Source organism: Podarcis pityusensis (assembly GCF_964106645.2).
Source record: "Podarcis pityusensis genome assembly, chromosome: 1".
Classification (NCBI taxonomy): Eukaryota; Metazoa; Chordata; class Lepidosauria; order Squamata; family Lacertidae; genus Podarcis; species Podarcis pityusensis.
In genome coordinates, this window is record NC_138028.1 from 77,026,661 (window position 1) to 77,039,729 (window position 13,069).

At 41.2% G+C, this 13,069-nt stretch overlaps 2 protein-coding genes across 28 annotated transcripts in view; one reads left to right on the top strand and one right to left on the bottom strand.

The window, feature by feature from the left end:
• CHID1 (chitinase domain containing 1) overlaps window positions 1-12,986 on the top strand; it is a 142,350-nt gene extending 129,364 nt beyond the window's left edge. For 11 of the 18 annotated variants that reach the window (XM_081011361.1, XM_081011362.1, XM_081011358.1 and 8 more), the window contains one exon: window positions 7,245-11,456. The gene's annotated coding sequence lies outside the window, so the exon portion shown is untranslated. Of the gene's footprint in view, window positions 1-7,244; window positions 12,736-12,830 lie in introns of those variants that run through there. The other 7 variants (XM_081011367.1, XM_081011363.1, XM_081011366.1 and 4 more) reach the window with 7 other exon arrangements.
• Window positions 7,025-13,069, bottom strand: part of TSPAN4 (tetraspanin 4) — a 525,920-nt gene continuing 519,875 nt past the window's right edge. For all 10 annotated transcript variants that reach the window (XM_081011602.1, XM_081011606.1, XM_081011608.1 and 7 more), the window contains one exon: window positions 7,025-12,937. In XM_081011602.1, coding sequence (XP_080867728.1) covers window positions 12,869-12,937 — 69 coding nt within the window. In that variant the 3' untranslated portion in view covers window positions 7,025-12,868. The remainder of the gene's footprint in view (window positions 12,938-13,069) is intronic.

Consider the following 13,069-nt stretch of genomic DNA (forward strand, 5'->3'; position numbering starts at 1 on the left):
TGATTTACAGGTGGGCCACTTGGCCAGAATGGGGGAACTAAGAATCTGGCCTGCTGAACAGATGCTGTTGCTCACCCCTGGTGGAGATAGTACTGAGCTAGATGGACCTAGTATAAGGCAGTTTCCTGTGCTTGTCACCCCAGTAAGGAGCTGTCTACATTACATTTCACCTTTTGAGTTAGTCCTGCCTTCCAAGAAAATGTCACCTATAATTGATTCCTGCATTGACTAGGGTCAGATAAAGGAGGGAAAAGTTTGTATTTGGCTTATAGACATGAGGCTTCTCCTCACATAAAACCATCTATAGCCATATAAAGCTGGGAAGTGGCAGCACAGAGGCTGCAAATTTGGCATTTAGAGTCACAAGGATTCTGAGCTTCTGTCTTTAACAAGCATCCCATTACCAATATTGATAATGATGGGGCTAATGCATCCTGCCTGCTGCACCCGTTAAAGCAAGTGAGTATACCTGACATAGTCCTTGGTTACTGGCTTTTAGTGTGTCTCTGCAAGATAACTTTTTTTAATGTGGTAAACATTGTCTGTCTTTGCAGTGTGTAGGACTCCTCCATCACACAGAAGTACTTAAGATTAAAGCCTTAATATTTAATAAGCTCTCTATTGTTATATGGAGAGTGTGCCAATGTGAAATTGGGCAGGCAGCTCTGTGGATTAATGGAAATGGGCAGCAGGGTTTAAAAGCCCCCAGTGATAATCTGTAAATATGCTTAGGCACTGTCTCTCTGCAGCACCGCTGGGGAATCCTTTTCTTTCCCTATTTCATGAATATAAATCATCTTTGCAATTCCTGGGCATCATTACCTGTCTGGCATGTGGGATTTTGGGAACATTATTAGTTTGTATGAGGGCATCTGCTCAACCTGAGCATGGATGTAATTCCTTCACCTCCTAAAATCCTGATGATTATTAAGTGGTATCATGAAAACAATTGTCAGCGAGTTTTAAAAAGGAGAAGGGGTGAGAATGAGTAAAGCAATCTCTGGCTCTTTAAAATAAGCAGAGCCACTCACTATGTGGTGACATGAATAAGCAGACAGGCAATCTGATATGAAAGCTGAGATAAATCTAGAGAGATTTGAGGGATATTCAGGATGCATATCAGTTTTAAGCCTTATGCATTGAGTGGTCCTCCCTGTTTATAGCCAGCTTCCACTTTCTAGGCTAGACATCCCTGTATTGCCTGGCTTCAGGTAGGGATGCCTATGATACCGCCAAAGAGTAAATGATGCATTCCAGAATAAATGAACCCAAAATTGCCAATATAGTTCTCGGAACAATTAAATGCAAATTCTCTGCTATGCTTCCACAAGATTACTATGCATATATTTATGCGGAGTGCTGGCACTTTCAATTTACGTTTCAATTTTGCATTTAATGCACTGTAAAGCATTGAGCGAAACAGTAGTATCAGAGGAAGAGCCGGCTAAATTAGAAAGAGAAAGCCTTGTGCACCCTCAGCAATAACAATAGAAGTGTCATCTATTATTTCCGTTTATATGCAGCAATATCTCTTCCCGTAAACAAGGCACTGGAGCATTCAATTAATCAATAGAGCAGAATGACTGAATATCCTTAGAGTCTGTTTTCTTTGTTAGGTCTCTGCATGGCAAGTGGTGCGAGGACTGACCAACCCACAGTGGCGGAGGTGGCAGTCCCTGCACCGGCTTCTGCTGTGAATTTGTGAGGAAGTAGTACAGTCTTTGCCCTGCCTCATGTGGCCTCCCACTCTTTGCCTTGTGCTTCCCAGTTGCGCTGCACATCACCATTTCTCTCTTTAAACAGGTATGATGTGGGTGGTGCTGTTGTGTAAACCATTGAGCCTTGGGCTTGCCAATCAGAAGGTCGGCGGTTCAAATCCCTGCAACAGAGTGAGCTCCCATTGTTCAGTCCCAGCTCCTGCCAACCTAGCAGTTTGAAAGCACATCAAAGTGCAAGTAGATAAATAGGTACCGCTCCGTCGGGAAGTTAAACGGCATTTCCATGTGCTGCTCTGGTTTCGCCAGAAGCGTCTTAGTCATGTTGGCCACATGACCCGGAAAAAAACTGTCTGCGGACAAACGTCGGCTACCTCAGCCAGTAAAGCGAGATGAGTGCCACAACCCCAAAGTCGCTTGCAACTGGACTTAACTGTCAGGGTTCCTTTACCTTTACCTTTTAGTACAGTCTTTGCCCTGCCTCATGGGGCCTCCCACTCTTTGCCTTGTGCTTCCCAGTTACACTGTACATCACCATTTTTGTCTTTAAACAGGAATGATGTGTTCTCCAAATTTGTGTGGATCATTTGTTTTTCCGGTATTACATTTCCCCTCTCTTGTGTTCATCCTTGTCCTATTCTTACTAGCAGAGTTTGTTTTATTTGGTATGTTTGTTTGTTTTTTTAAAAAATGCTAGGCCTCTGTCCATCTTAGACTGGGAGAGGAAAACTTTTCCTATGAAGGGCAATTGACCTATGGGGAATGTTAATTGTGGGGTCTGCAGCCAGTGGTGGGTGCAGTTTACATTGCAGGATTGTGTGACTTTTTATTTATATGTTCTACCTTATCTCATCTCTACCCCCCCCCTCTCTCTCTCTCTCTCTCTCTCTCTCTCACACACACACACACACACACACAAATGAAACAGAAGTGAATTCCAGTGGGGCTGGGTGGAGTGCAAGCATAGCTCTCAAAGTGTCTGCAGAGCCAGATGAACTGCATCCAGCCCTCTGGCCACAGGTTTCTTCACCCCGGGTTTAAAGTCTAGACACTTTGCTAACTTTTCTGTTAGCACCAGTGGCAAACCAGCTGCTTTATGATCCCGTTACAAGGTTCTTCTCCCTGTGATCATTGTGAACCTCTGCCTGTTAATATCTGGCCTGCTTATATGCCATTTAGTACTTTTAAAACTCCATTTAGGAGGCCCACAATGTCACTTGTGATTGAAACACATATAACAACTAACATCTCAGCTTGTAGAAGCCTAAGCCAAGGGAAAGCTTGGACCATCTGGATTCCCTGTAAAGGCAGCTGCATTAGATGATTCAGTGGGCAAGGCAATTTTATTCCTCTCCCTGCTATATCTGCAATTAAAAGATAAGTAGGCAATGTTACCCGGAAGAGGCTTGGTTGTCTCCTCCTCCTCATGTCACTGATGTCACAGCACACTGTGATTGACCAAATATGCTGAGAACTTTTGCCTGGGTTGGGAGGGGGAGAGATGAGACTGGTGTGGGTGGTCATTTGCTACCTTTTGCTATGGTATTAAAAATAATTTTGCAGCCATGTTCCATGGAGGTATGTTCTGAAAATACCAACTGACTCATTTGCTTGCAGCAGTGTCTTATAGTAGATCCAAGCATCCTTTCCACAAGCTTAAACATGTAGTAGGAAGATATCACGTAGTCCATGTCCCCTACCCCACTCCTCTGCAGCGTTAGCCTTTAGGACCTGAGTGGGATGCTTAAAAGACTAAGAAAATACTGAATCAAGTGAGCTACTTGGGGACTATGTCTGAGGAGTTAGTGAAGCAAGTTGTTAATCAGAAGAGCATTTGGATGTTATGTAAATTACCAGAAGGTGGCCCTAAAGCTTTATGTTAAGAGTTCAAAAGAATTTTCATAGTGTAATTTATGTTCCTTCAACTCATTCAGCAGAGTGAACTGAATACAAATTACTTCTTAGGTTTTATGAGATGTTTCAAGCAAAGCTTACCAAAGTTAACTAAACTACCTCCTAACAGGCATGGTAAAAAACTGAACCAAAATACAGACATGTGACACAGTGAACATCCAAAAAAAGTAGGCCAAGTTGGGTGAGTAAAGTAATACCATAATTTCTCAGGGCATCATTTGAAGAAAATGCAATGAAATTAAAGAACTGCAAGAAAACCCAAGGAGTTGAAACAGGAGTGTGGCATTCAGTTAAGGGAATATCTGTAAAATAAATATATTTTTGACTCCAGAAGAAGAAGAAGAAGAGTTTGGATTTGATATCCCGCCTTTCACTCCCTTTAAGGAGTCTCAAAGCGGCTAACATTCTCCTTTCCCTTCCTCCCCCACAACAAACACTCTGTGAGGTGAGTAGGGCTGAGAGACTTCAAAGAAGTGTAACTGGCCCAAGGTCACCCAGCAGCTGCATGTGGAGGAGCGGAGACGCGAACCCGGTTCCCCAGATTACGAGTCTACCACTCTTAACCACTACACCACACTGGCTCCCAGCAGCAATCACCAGCATACCTTATGCATCCTCATCACATTTGAATCGGTTGGGTTCTTTGTTTAATATGTCCCCTGAATTTCTTTTTATGGACATGAGAATGTGAATGTCCGTAAAAAAAAAAAAAAAAAAAGAAAGCAAGAAAATGCAACCAGTTAAAATCAGTAAGACTAATTTGCATGTAGTTGATTTAAATGGGGCTAAAGCATGACTACCTTTGCTTGGCATTAGACTGCCACATTTTGCTAATTGTGAAGTGTACATTCTAGGATATTAATCTGATTGTGTTACTTTTTCAATAAAACCATATTTCAGTTTGCTAAAGTGCTACTTCTAATACTCTCATTGAAACAGCAACAGATACTGAAATTTCAGGGCAGAGAACTCTCAGCATTGTTAAGTTTCCCAATGAAAGGATAAGCTTTGATCAGTCTAATGATATGCATATACATTTAGTAGTTTGCATGATATATGGAAGCATCTTGGCATATTTTTCCATGTAGATTACCAACAATCGGTTCATTAAAGATAAGAAAGAGCTTTGAGGCAGTTATTGAATTTGTGATAAGGGGAGGGAAAAGCAGCAGAGCAGGTTCTCATAAACTTCCGTCTTTTAAACTTAGGAACTGTAAATTTATCGGATATATTTCTGAAGTGCCTTTTCAATGAGGGCCTAAACTAATAGACTTAAGGTTTAATCATTACACTTCAGGGAAATAATAAATAGATACCGAAACAACTGTAGCTTTTAACATCTTTCTTTTATGTTCTACTTTGTACAAAAACTTCATTATTAATGTTAGTAATGGTATGGCTGCATTGTACATACTAACAATTCTAGACAAAATGTAGCTTTGAAAGATAATGATCAAATAAGGATTTTCCCTGGGTTAAGTGTATGAAATGTAGTTAATACTTCCTTTAACACGATTCTACAGAATTGTACAAAAAATACTTGCAGACTAAAACTCTGCTGAGTAGTTTAATAGTATTTTAGCAACATGGGAATTGCTTTAGTTTTTTAGGGTTTTTTTACCTTATCTGCCTGCCTCGTCTGCTTTCTTCCTACCTCTCCTTTGACTTTCTAATTTAAAAGAAATGCAAAATAAATACAGTCCCGCTGCAGTGCCTCCCATGAAGTAACAATGACCTAGTTGAAAGCCACCCATTGATACTACACCCTAAGCAGATATCTGTTGGATGCCAAGGTAATCTCTATGCATTAGATGGTTACAAATTTACTTTTATTATGGTTAGGCAAATGCGGATCTTTACTGAAAACTTATATAGCTGAAGGGTTAAAGGACTGACATTCATATTCCTGCTGATACTCAGAATCAGACCCATTATGCCAATATTTCATGACAATTGTACATGAATACTTCTGGTCATGACCTACATAAGAAATTTATTTTATTCAAAATTGTGTGATGGAATCACGGAAGTCACATGAAGGAACTCTCTTTTGGCTGAAAATTGTAAAATGGGAAGCAGCCATTATGACTGTGATTTCTGCAAGTTATCTGTTTAGGTTTTCACTTGCCACTTATTCTTCAGTACTTGTGTTGGTCAGTATACTTTGGGATTGTGTTAAGGCTGCATGTCAGGCATGCATTGTGGCTACACTGTGCACCAGTGCTTAACTTTTGAGTTTGGTGGACTCCATAAAATTTTATTTCTTACATCCTTGTTTCTAATCACACATTGGAAGTGCTGTGAATGATGGCAAGTATTCCACCACGACCCCCTTATTAGATGCGGTAGTTTCATTGGTGATGGTGGTAACCCAGGAATGAATTCAATGGGAAGTGAAACTGCTGGTGTGAACTGAAGTGAGGGGAAGAGAAGGGCCATGGCGCAGTATGGTGTGCATGCAGAGGGTCCCATGTGCAATTCCTGGCATCTTCAGGTAGGGCCAGGAATGTCCTCCCTCTGAAACCCAGAAGGGGATGGGGGCTACTGCCTGCAGACAGTACTAAGTTAGTTGGGCCAGTTGACTCAGTATAAAGCGGCTGCCTTTGTTCCTATGACACAGTGGAGACACCACTGGTTTTTTTTTACTTACCACTAGTGATGTAAGACTGTTTGGAAATGGAAACTCTTGTCTGCATGCTACAGCAGTTATCCTGCCAACAGTACTCAATCTAGTAACGTATGCTTACAACTTTTCCCATGGTGATAAATGTATTATTCACTGGGGGCGCTGCAAATACCTTCGTGCCCCAAGGGAAGGCAGAAGCAAGGGAGCCCAGGCCAGGGACTGCAGGTTGTCTTGGTTTTGTAGAATGTATTTGTTTGAGTGTTTAAATTTTAAACTGCCTTAGGTGTCTTGACAGAGAGGAAGCATATAAAACAAACAAATAATGATGATAGTGAATCGTTATTACCTAACATTTTACTTGATGGTATTGTGTTTGGATGGGAAACCAAATCAGGACCTTCTTTCAAATACTCATTGGGAATCATATTAAAATCATTATTATCTTAGTTGAAACCATAGTTGAAACCATGCATCTACAATATGGCAAATGTACCATACTAATGCCAGCACTAGGTGTGGGCAGGTGAACTATAAAACAGTTGTATGCATGGGGTGTTAACAAATCCTTAATAGAGTCATGTCATTGCATTTTCCTTTCTGCAATAGTAGGCCTGATTGCATATATATAGAGAGAGTGTTTTGTAGTAATAAAATTGAACCACAGGTTTTCTATATCATGAAGTACTGTCCTTGTACATACCATTTTTCCTTCTAGCCCCATTCCCCACTTCCTCCATGCATGCAAAAAATTGGAATTAAAACTTGTGAATAGAGAAATGTGCCATATATTTTTTTCCACGTAAATAAAACTTGAAAGTGATTTTAGGTATGACAGCATATATTATAATTTTATACATAGGTATTAGAGAATACAAAACACATTCCACTGTAAACTTTAAAGAATATTTAATAAGTTTTTAAAAAATAATGTATAGCTTTCCCCCCTTCCTATGAGGTGCATGAAAATATACCATTCCTTTTTGTTGCAGCAAGACTATCCAAGAAACCCAAGGAAAGCTACAATGAGCAGGAACAGGTAACACTGGAAATAATTCATATTCAAAATGGAACCTGAAATGAAATAAAGCTACATACGAGTTGAAAATGTTTTGCAAAATGGAGGGCAACATTTACAAAAGTGTTGGGTGTAGGCTCCAATGAGCTCAAATCTCTCACATCATCAATAGGACACATGGGCCTCTTTGCACATTACATTTTCAGGTATCCACCTGAGATATTTTAAGTGCACATCTAAAAATGCAAAAACAGGGGTTGCTGTAATTTTCTGGGCTAAACCGGCTGAGACCAGGAGTCACATGCATCTTTTGCCTGCCTCCCCACCCCCCTTTTTTAAAAAAAGCAAAAGAGCCTCAAGAGACTATGAGTTTGAATGGAAGAATAGCTGGGAGCAGGGGGGTCTTCCTCAAGCAGCTTTTTTTCTGCTTGGTCTTGGCTCTTCAAGGTGCTTTTCTTTCCATAATAGTAAAACCATAGTTTCGTCTGTGAGACAAAGAGCAGGTGAGGAATGGCAATTTTGAGAGAAACAAAATGACTGGGGAGGAAAGGGTTAACAGATCCATTCCCTCCTCTACCCCACTGTTTCTCTGCTATTCTTTCTTTTTAAGGTAGGGGAAAATGCATGTGCCATTGTTTGATGTCTAGCCTAGATGTTTTGCCAGTGTACACTCAAGTTTCAAATTCAGCTCTGCCCCACTTGTTTTGCAAAATGGCCTTCAAGTGTCTAAGTGTCAAGTGTCCTGGGAGTAAGCCCTCCCCTTCATTTTTGTGCCATAGTTAGAGCACAACCTTGTGAACCAAGGGTGACAGCAGTACTTTTTTCACCTGCAGAATCCTGTCCTGTTATATACAGAAAGCTTTAACCGCAACAGGCCTCTGCCCGAGAACCTCTGAGACAACATTGCACTATCTTCCTAACAAGCCTCTTCCTATTTATAAGGTGCATATCCATCCATAGCATGTATGGCAAATTCACTTTTGTCGCTGTGGCCAAACAGCAGTACAATTAAAAGAAAAGATGAAATAAGTGTCATAGATCTATTTATAGATTAGTAATCGATCATTAATTCTGTGTGGTAGGGTACTCCTTCTCCCCCCGCCCCCCGGACAGTTAACAAAACTGGGCAGCTATCAATAGTTATTTTTACAGTATATTTAAAGCACACACTGCATCAGGTAATATTCATAGTAAACACAAGACAACACAGTCCCAACAAATGATAGGCGGAAATGTAAACCCACATCCTAATTTGCATTGACTTTGATAGGATTACAGTAAGGCCTTGGGCCATAAACAAGAAATGAAGCACCAAGGACCCAAACCCATATATTTAGGGGCAGGCTCAACACCTGAACCCTAAATGACTTTGGTCATGTTGTACATTTAAAAGCCCTGTGCTTATCATGACATAGAAAAACAGCGGCACTGGCTTCTTTCATGCTGCTCTGAATGCGTGCCTGGCTAACAAACTAGTTGTGTGGGGCATGTGCACAGGGAAAGTTGTTAAAAAATCTTTTGTGGGTGTTGCTTATTGTGGATTCAGGAGCAAGGGAGTGGCTTAGTCAGAAGTGAACTCCTTTTCCTCATCTCAAAAAAATGGATGGCTAGAGTGGCTGGCTAATAGAACACAGCAGGTGAGAGATTATGGCAGGAGTTGGTTGCAGGATGTGTAAGCTGTAGCTTAGCTGCAGATTCCTCCCTTTGATGGCTGGTGTTGGATGAAATCCTTTCCCCTCGAACTGCATTGTTTCTGGCATTACACGCAGCCGCTGTTTGCCTTAGCACCAAGGTTGGCAGTGTTGTGTCCAGAAAGCTGCTTCTAAACAGATGATTTCACAACTGGGCTCAACCTTCAACTGGTCAGTTTTAGTTCCTTTGGTTTTAAAGTGAAATACACTGTGTGGGTTTGCATGCTCTGAAACATCTCTCATCAGCAGCTTGGAAACAAGTCCATTGGTTGCACACAATATGACAAGGATGCGTGCATTTGTAACTCTGACTTCTCTATTCATTTCATAAGGCCTAGCAGAGGACCCCTTTAAGCCTTATACCGAAGGGCATCAGAATCCACTCTGGACAAGGTAATGAGTTTTGCTGACAGATCGCTGCTGCTTAAATGTAGCACGGCCCTATGGATATTGCTGTTTGCATGGTTTGTTGCTGGTAGAGAAATGGCAATCCCTGCATCTCTGTGATAGATGGCAAGGATTCACTGGAAAGAGCAGCAGGGCTGCTCATCTAAATTTCCACACGGCACACTGGTATTGCAGCATCCATTCAGCAGAACTGCAGTTTCCAGAGAGAGCACCAAAAATGCAACTTTTTTCCCTTCCCCGCAATAGTAGTTCCCTCCTCTTTGGAGGCAATACTACGAAAGGATTGATTTAAGACCTCTTGTGGGAACATCCTGTCCCATTCACCTCTACAGCACAACTTCTGTGCTTTTATCCGCTGAGCCACCAGGACTGCTGTGTTAATTTTTAATGATGGGGACCTCCATAAATAGATTTCATCTGTCTTTAATCTTTTTGGAACCAATGTTTTATTAATGTATTCCATCACTCCATTATTCTGCAAATCCACAAGCTATCAATAGGCATGCTTGTGAATACAACAGCGGTAATGAACCATGACAACAACTAACAGCACGGGAACTCCCAAGTTGCAATCTGTTCATATGTAAGAAAAAGGTGGGGAAAGGAAGCAGATGCCAGATAGAGAGATGCTATTGCTTGAGAACATCATTATTAAAAGCTTGCACAAGTTACACTAAGGATGAGGGGTAGTGAGAACGATTCGGATGCATGGTGGGAAATTTACTTCCTAGTTTTTATTGCACACTTTGTTTGTTTCCCATAGTTGCCTGCTTCTCAACTTGCCTCTGGCTCTTTGCTCATATGGCAGGATATACTTTCATCTTTGATGCAAAAGATTATAGACCATGGGCCCTTAAACCCACACCTGCAATTCATGTATAATTGTGCTATAGCCTAACTGTGATGTCAGCAATAGCTGAAGGCTCTAGACTCTCTCAATATTGCCGTTACGTTTCCAGATCTTCACAAAATGTCATAGTTCTTGGGTGGGTGCTGAGACTACATGCTTCCCCCACTCCCAAATCTTTTGTGGTGTCCAAGACTCATAGTAGAAGGCAACTTTTCTATGTTCCTGAGTCAGACCATTGAACCGTCTAGTGCACTACTGTCTATTGATTGGTGGCAGCTCTCCAGAATTCAGATGGGTTTCTGCGAGTCCTACCTGTGATACATAAACTCCTGACTGTTAACACCCAATGGCATATTTAGCTTTTTATATTTTATTAACTCTACTGAGTGACTCTTTGCAGCCAAAGAGTTGCTCAAAAGAAAATATTTAAAGCTATGATATCACTTGAGCTTAACTCATCTGATGAGATTTTCCAGATTTATAAATAGTGGGAATTAATCTGCATATTCCTATATACTCCAATCCAGGACTGCATATTAACAGGCAGAATGGCAAGCACAAAGGAGCAGCTGAATCTGAAGGTGGGGAGAATGGGAAGGGCAGGTTAACTCCCCTCAGCTGTTCAAGGGGGAGAAAATCAGGAAGGGTAACTGTACGTGTAATGGCTCCCTAGCTTGTAAAAATAGGGTTTACATGCTGGCTTTGTTGTGTGACTAGAGCAGACATAGTATGAACTAAGATTTACTAGCACAGTGTTTCTCTTGATGCTTGCTTACATACTAAAGTGTTTGAGTCACATGTTAATATGTTCTTTATAATGGCAAGCTGAACTGATCACTATCTTTTTTTGCTCACAGATTACACACTGCAGTTTGCCAGCATAGAGAGGACCTGACATGCCACACTAGCACCTAGGTCCGCATGTTTGCTGGTAAGAAGGTAAGAGAATATTGTTATGAGTTTGGGAGGGTGGGGGAAGTAGGCTCTATGCGAGATCCTTCAACCCACTGGATCTAGGCTAGCTTTCTGTGTTGAGGTGCTCGCCTAGGTGGTGGACCGTTAAGAGGTGTGCAAGATGACAAATAGATGGAGCCCCTCTCTCAGCTTGCTGTTAGTTAGAAGGACAAAGCCAGAGTTTAGAGTTAAACGTGGGAATGATATGACCTAGAAGTGAAGCAGCAAGCTGCAGAGAGAGGGAGAGCAATGTTTCAATCCAAAGCTGTGGCTATGGGAGAAACATAGACCCTGTTTGGCTGTTAATGCTGTGAGCCCCTCCATCATAGGCTCAGGCTACATGTATGTGTTAATAAACCATATATCATAAAGACACCACAGTCTCTGTTGTGCCAGTGCCTGGAATCTTGCAATGCTCAGAGATTGGGGGTGGCGTGCAGCAAAATTCTGGCTCTATAGCCTATACTATAGCAGGCAAAAGGTTATAGGGATGTACAAGAAGCTTGCAAAAGAAACAGGGAAATGCCTATGTAAAGTTTCACCTCTTTCTTGGCAATTCAAAGCCATTACTAGGGCTACCTATGTTAGCAGGAAAATTATGCAAATGTCCTTACTCTTCCTAGAGATAATTTGATTTAGTTCTTTTAATAGAGGTACAAGGTCAAAAAAACCCAACTCAAACAAGTGTATATTAATGGATTGTTCTGATGCCTGGTAAGCCTATCCTAGTTGAAGATGAAATTAGTAGGGAGCAAATTAATGAAATGGCATATTAGTGACAAGTCGCTTAAAGCTCTTTGTTGTACTTCAAGCCTGGAAATGAGAAACACAATGTAAGTTGAAACTGGAATGACATTTAAAAGAAAATCCAGAGGACAGTGACAGAAAGACAACTCCTTGCTTCTTGTTATGTTTTCCAATGGCCAAAATGTCCTTTCCAAGAAATAATCATCTACTATTTCCTTTTGAATGAATGCATGGTCCCATTGAATATAGAACAGGATAGAACCCTTCCCTACTTATTTAGGCAGCTGCTAGACTACTTTTCTTTAAACTGCTCAGAGTGTATGAATCCACATATGTTGTATAAATTTTCACACATCATGTGTGTACCACTAGTGATTTAGTCTGCAAGACAGGACCCAATTTCTGCTTACAGATCACCTACAATGTAGGCCAGGGTAGATCCTGTCTGAGCTGACTTCAGAGGCCACAAAACTGAAACCACTTCCTTAAGTAGAAAAGTTTCCTGGAGCCATTTCACTCCATGGTAAAATCTGGAGTTCAGAAGCATGCTTCTTGGATCCGCCACACTGGCTGTTGTTAAAGACAAACTCCAGTTAAATGGAACCTCCACATCCTCTGCACTTGCGTTGCTACAACTGATTCTCTATTTCCACGCAGGAAAACTTCTATTTGCCAACAGCCTCCAGGAAAATGAAAGCAGCAGCCTCTTCCCACTTGCCAGTCTGTGCCAAAGGGGAACATTTTTTCTTTCTTTCTTGTTACTTAGTAGTTTCCTTTGTCCAAGCAAGTCTGAGTTCCGATGGTGACAAACTAAGGTGAGTCACAAAATTTCCAGAGAAGATTATACACAGTTTATTTTACATAGAAAAAAAAGTATGAGCATGAAGAAGAGTCCTCTTTTGTCTTGTAGAGAGGTGAGCCATGGCTGACAGACGTTGACTATGATTTCTATGCACAGTAGGTATCTGCCTTGACAACCTGACAGTACATGGTCATTGCAAATGTCAGTCCAAGAATCTGTAGGTACAAAAGGCATATCAAGATTAAACGACATGCAACTCAACAAGTGGTTTATTACCTATATTTAATGTGTATCTTTTAGTGTTGACTCTTGGCACATAATATGTTTAACATGGGGAATACTACGTA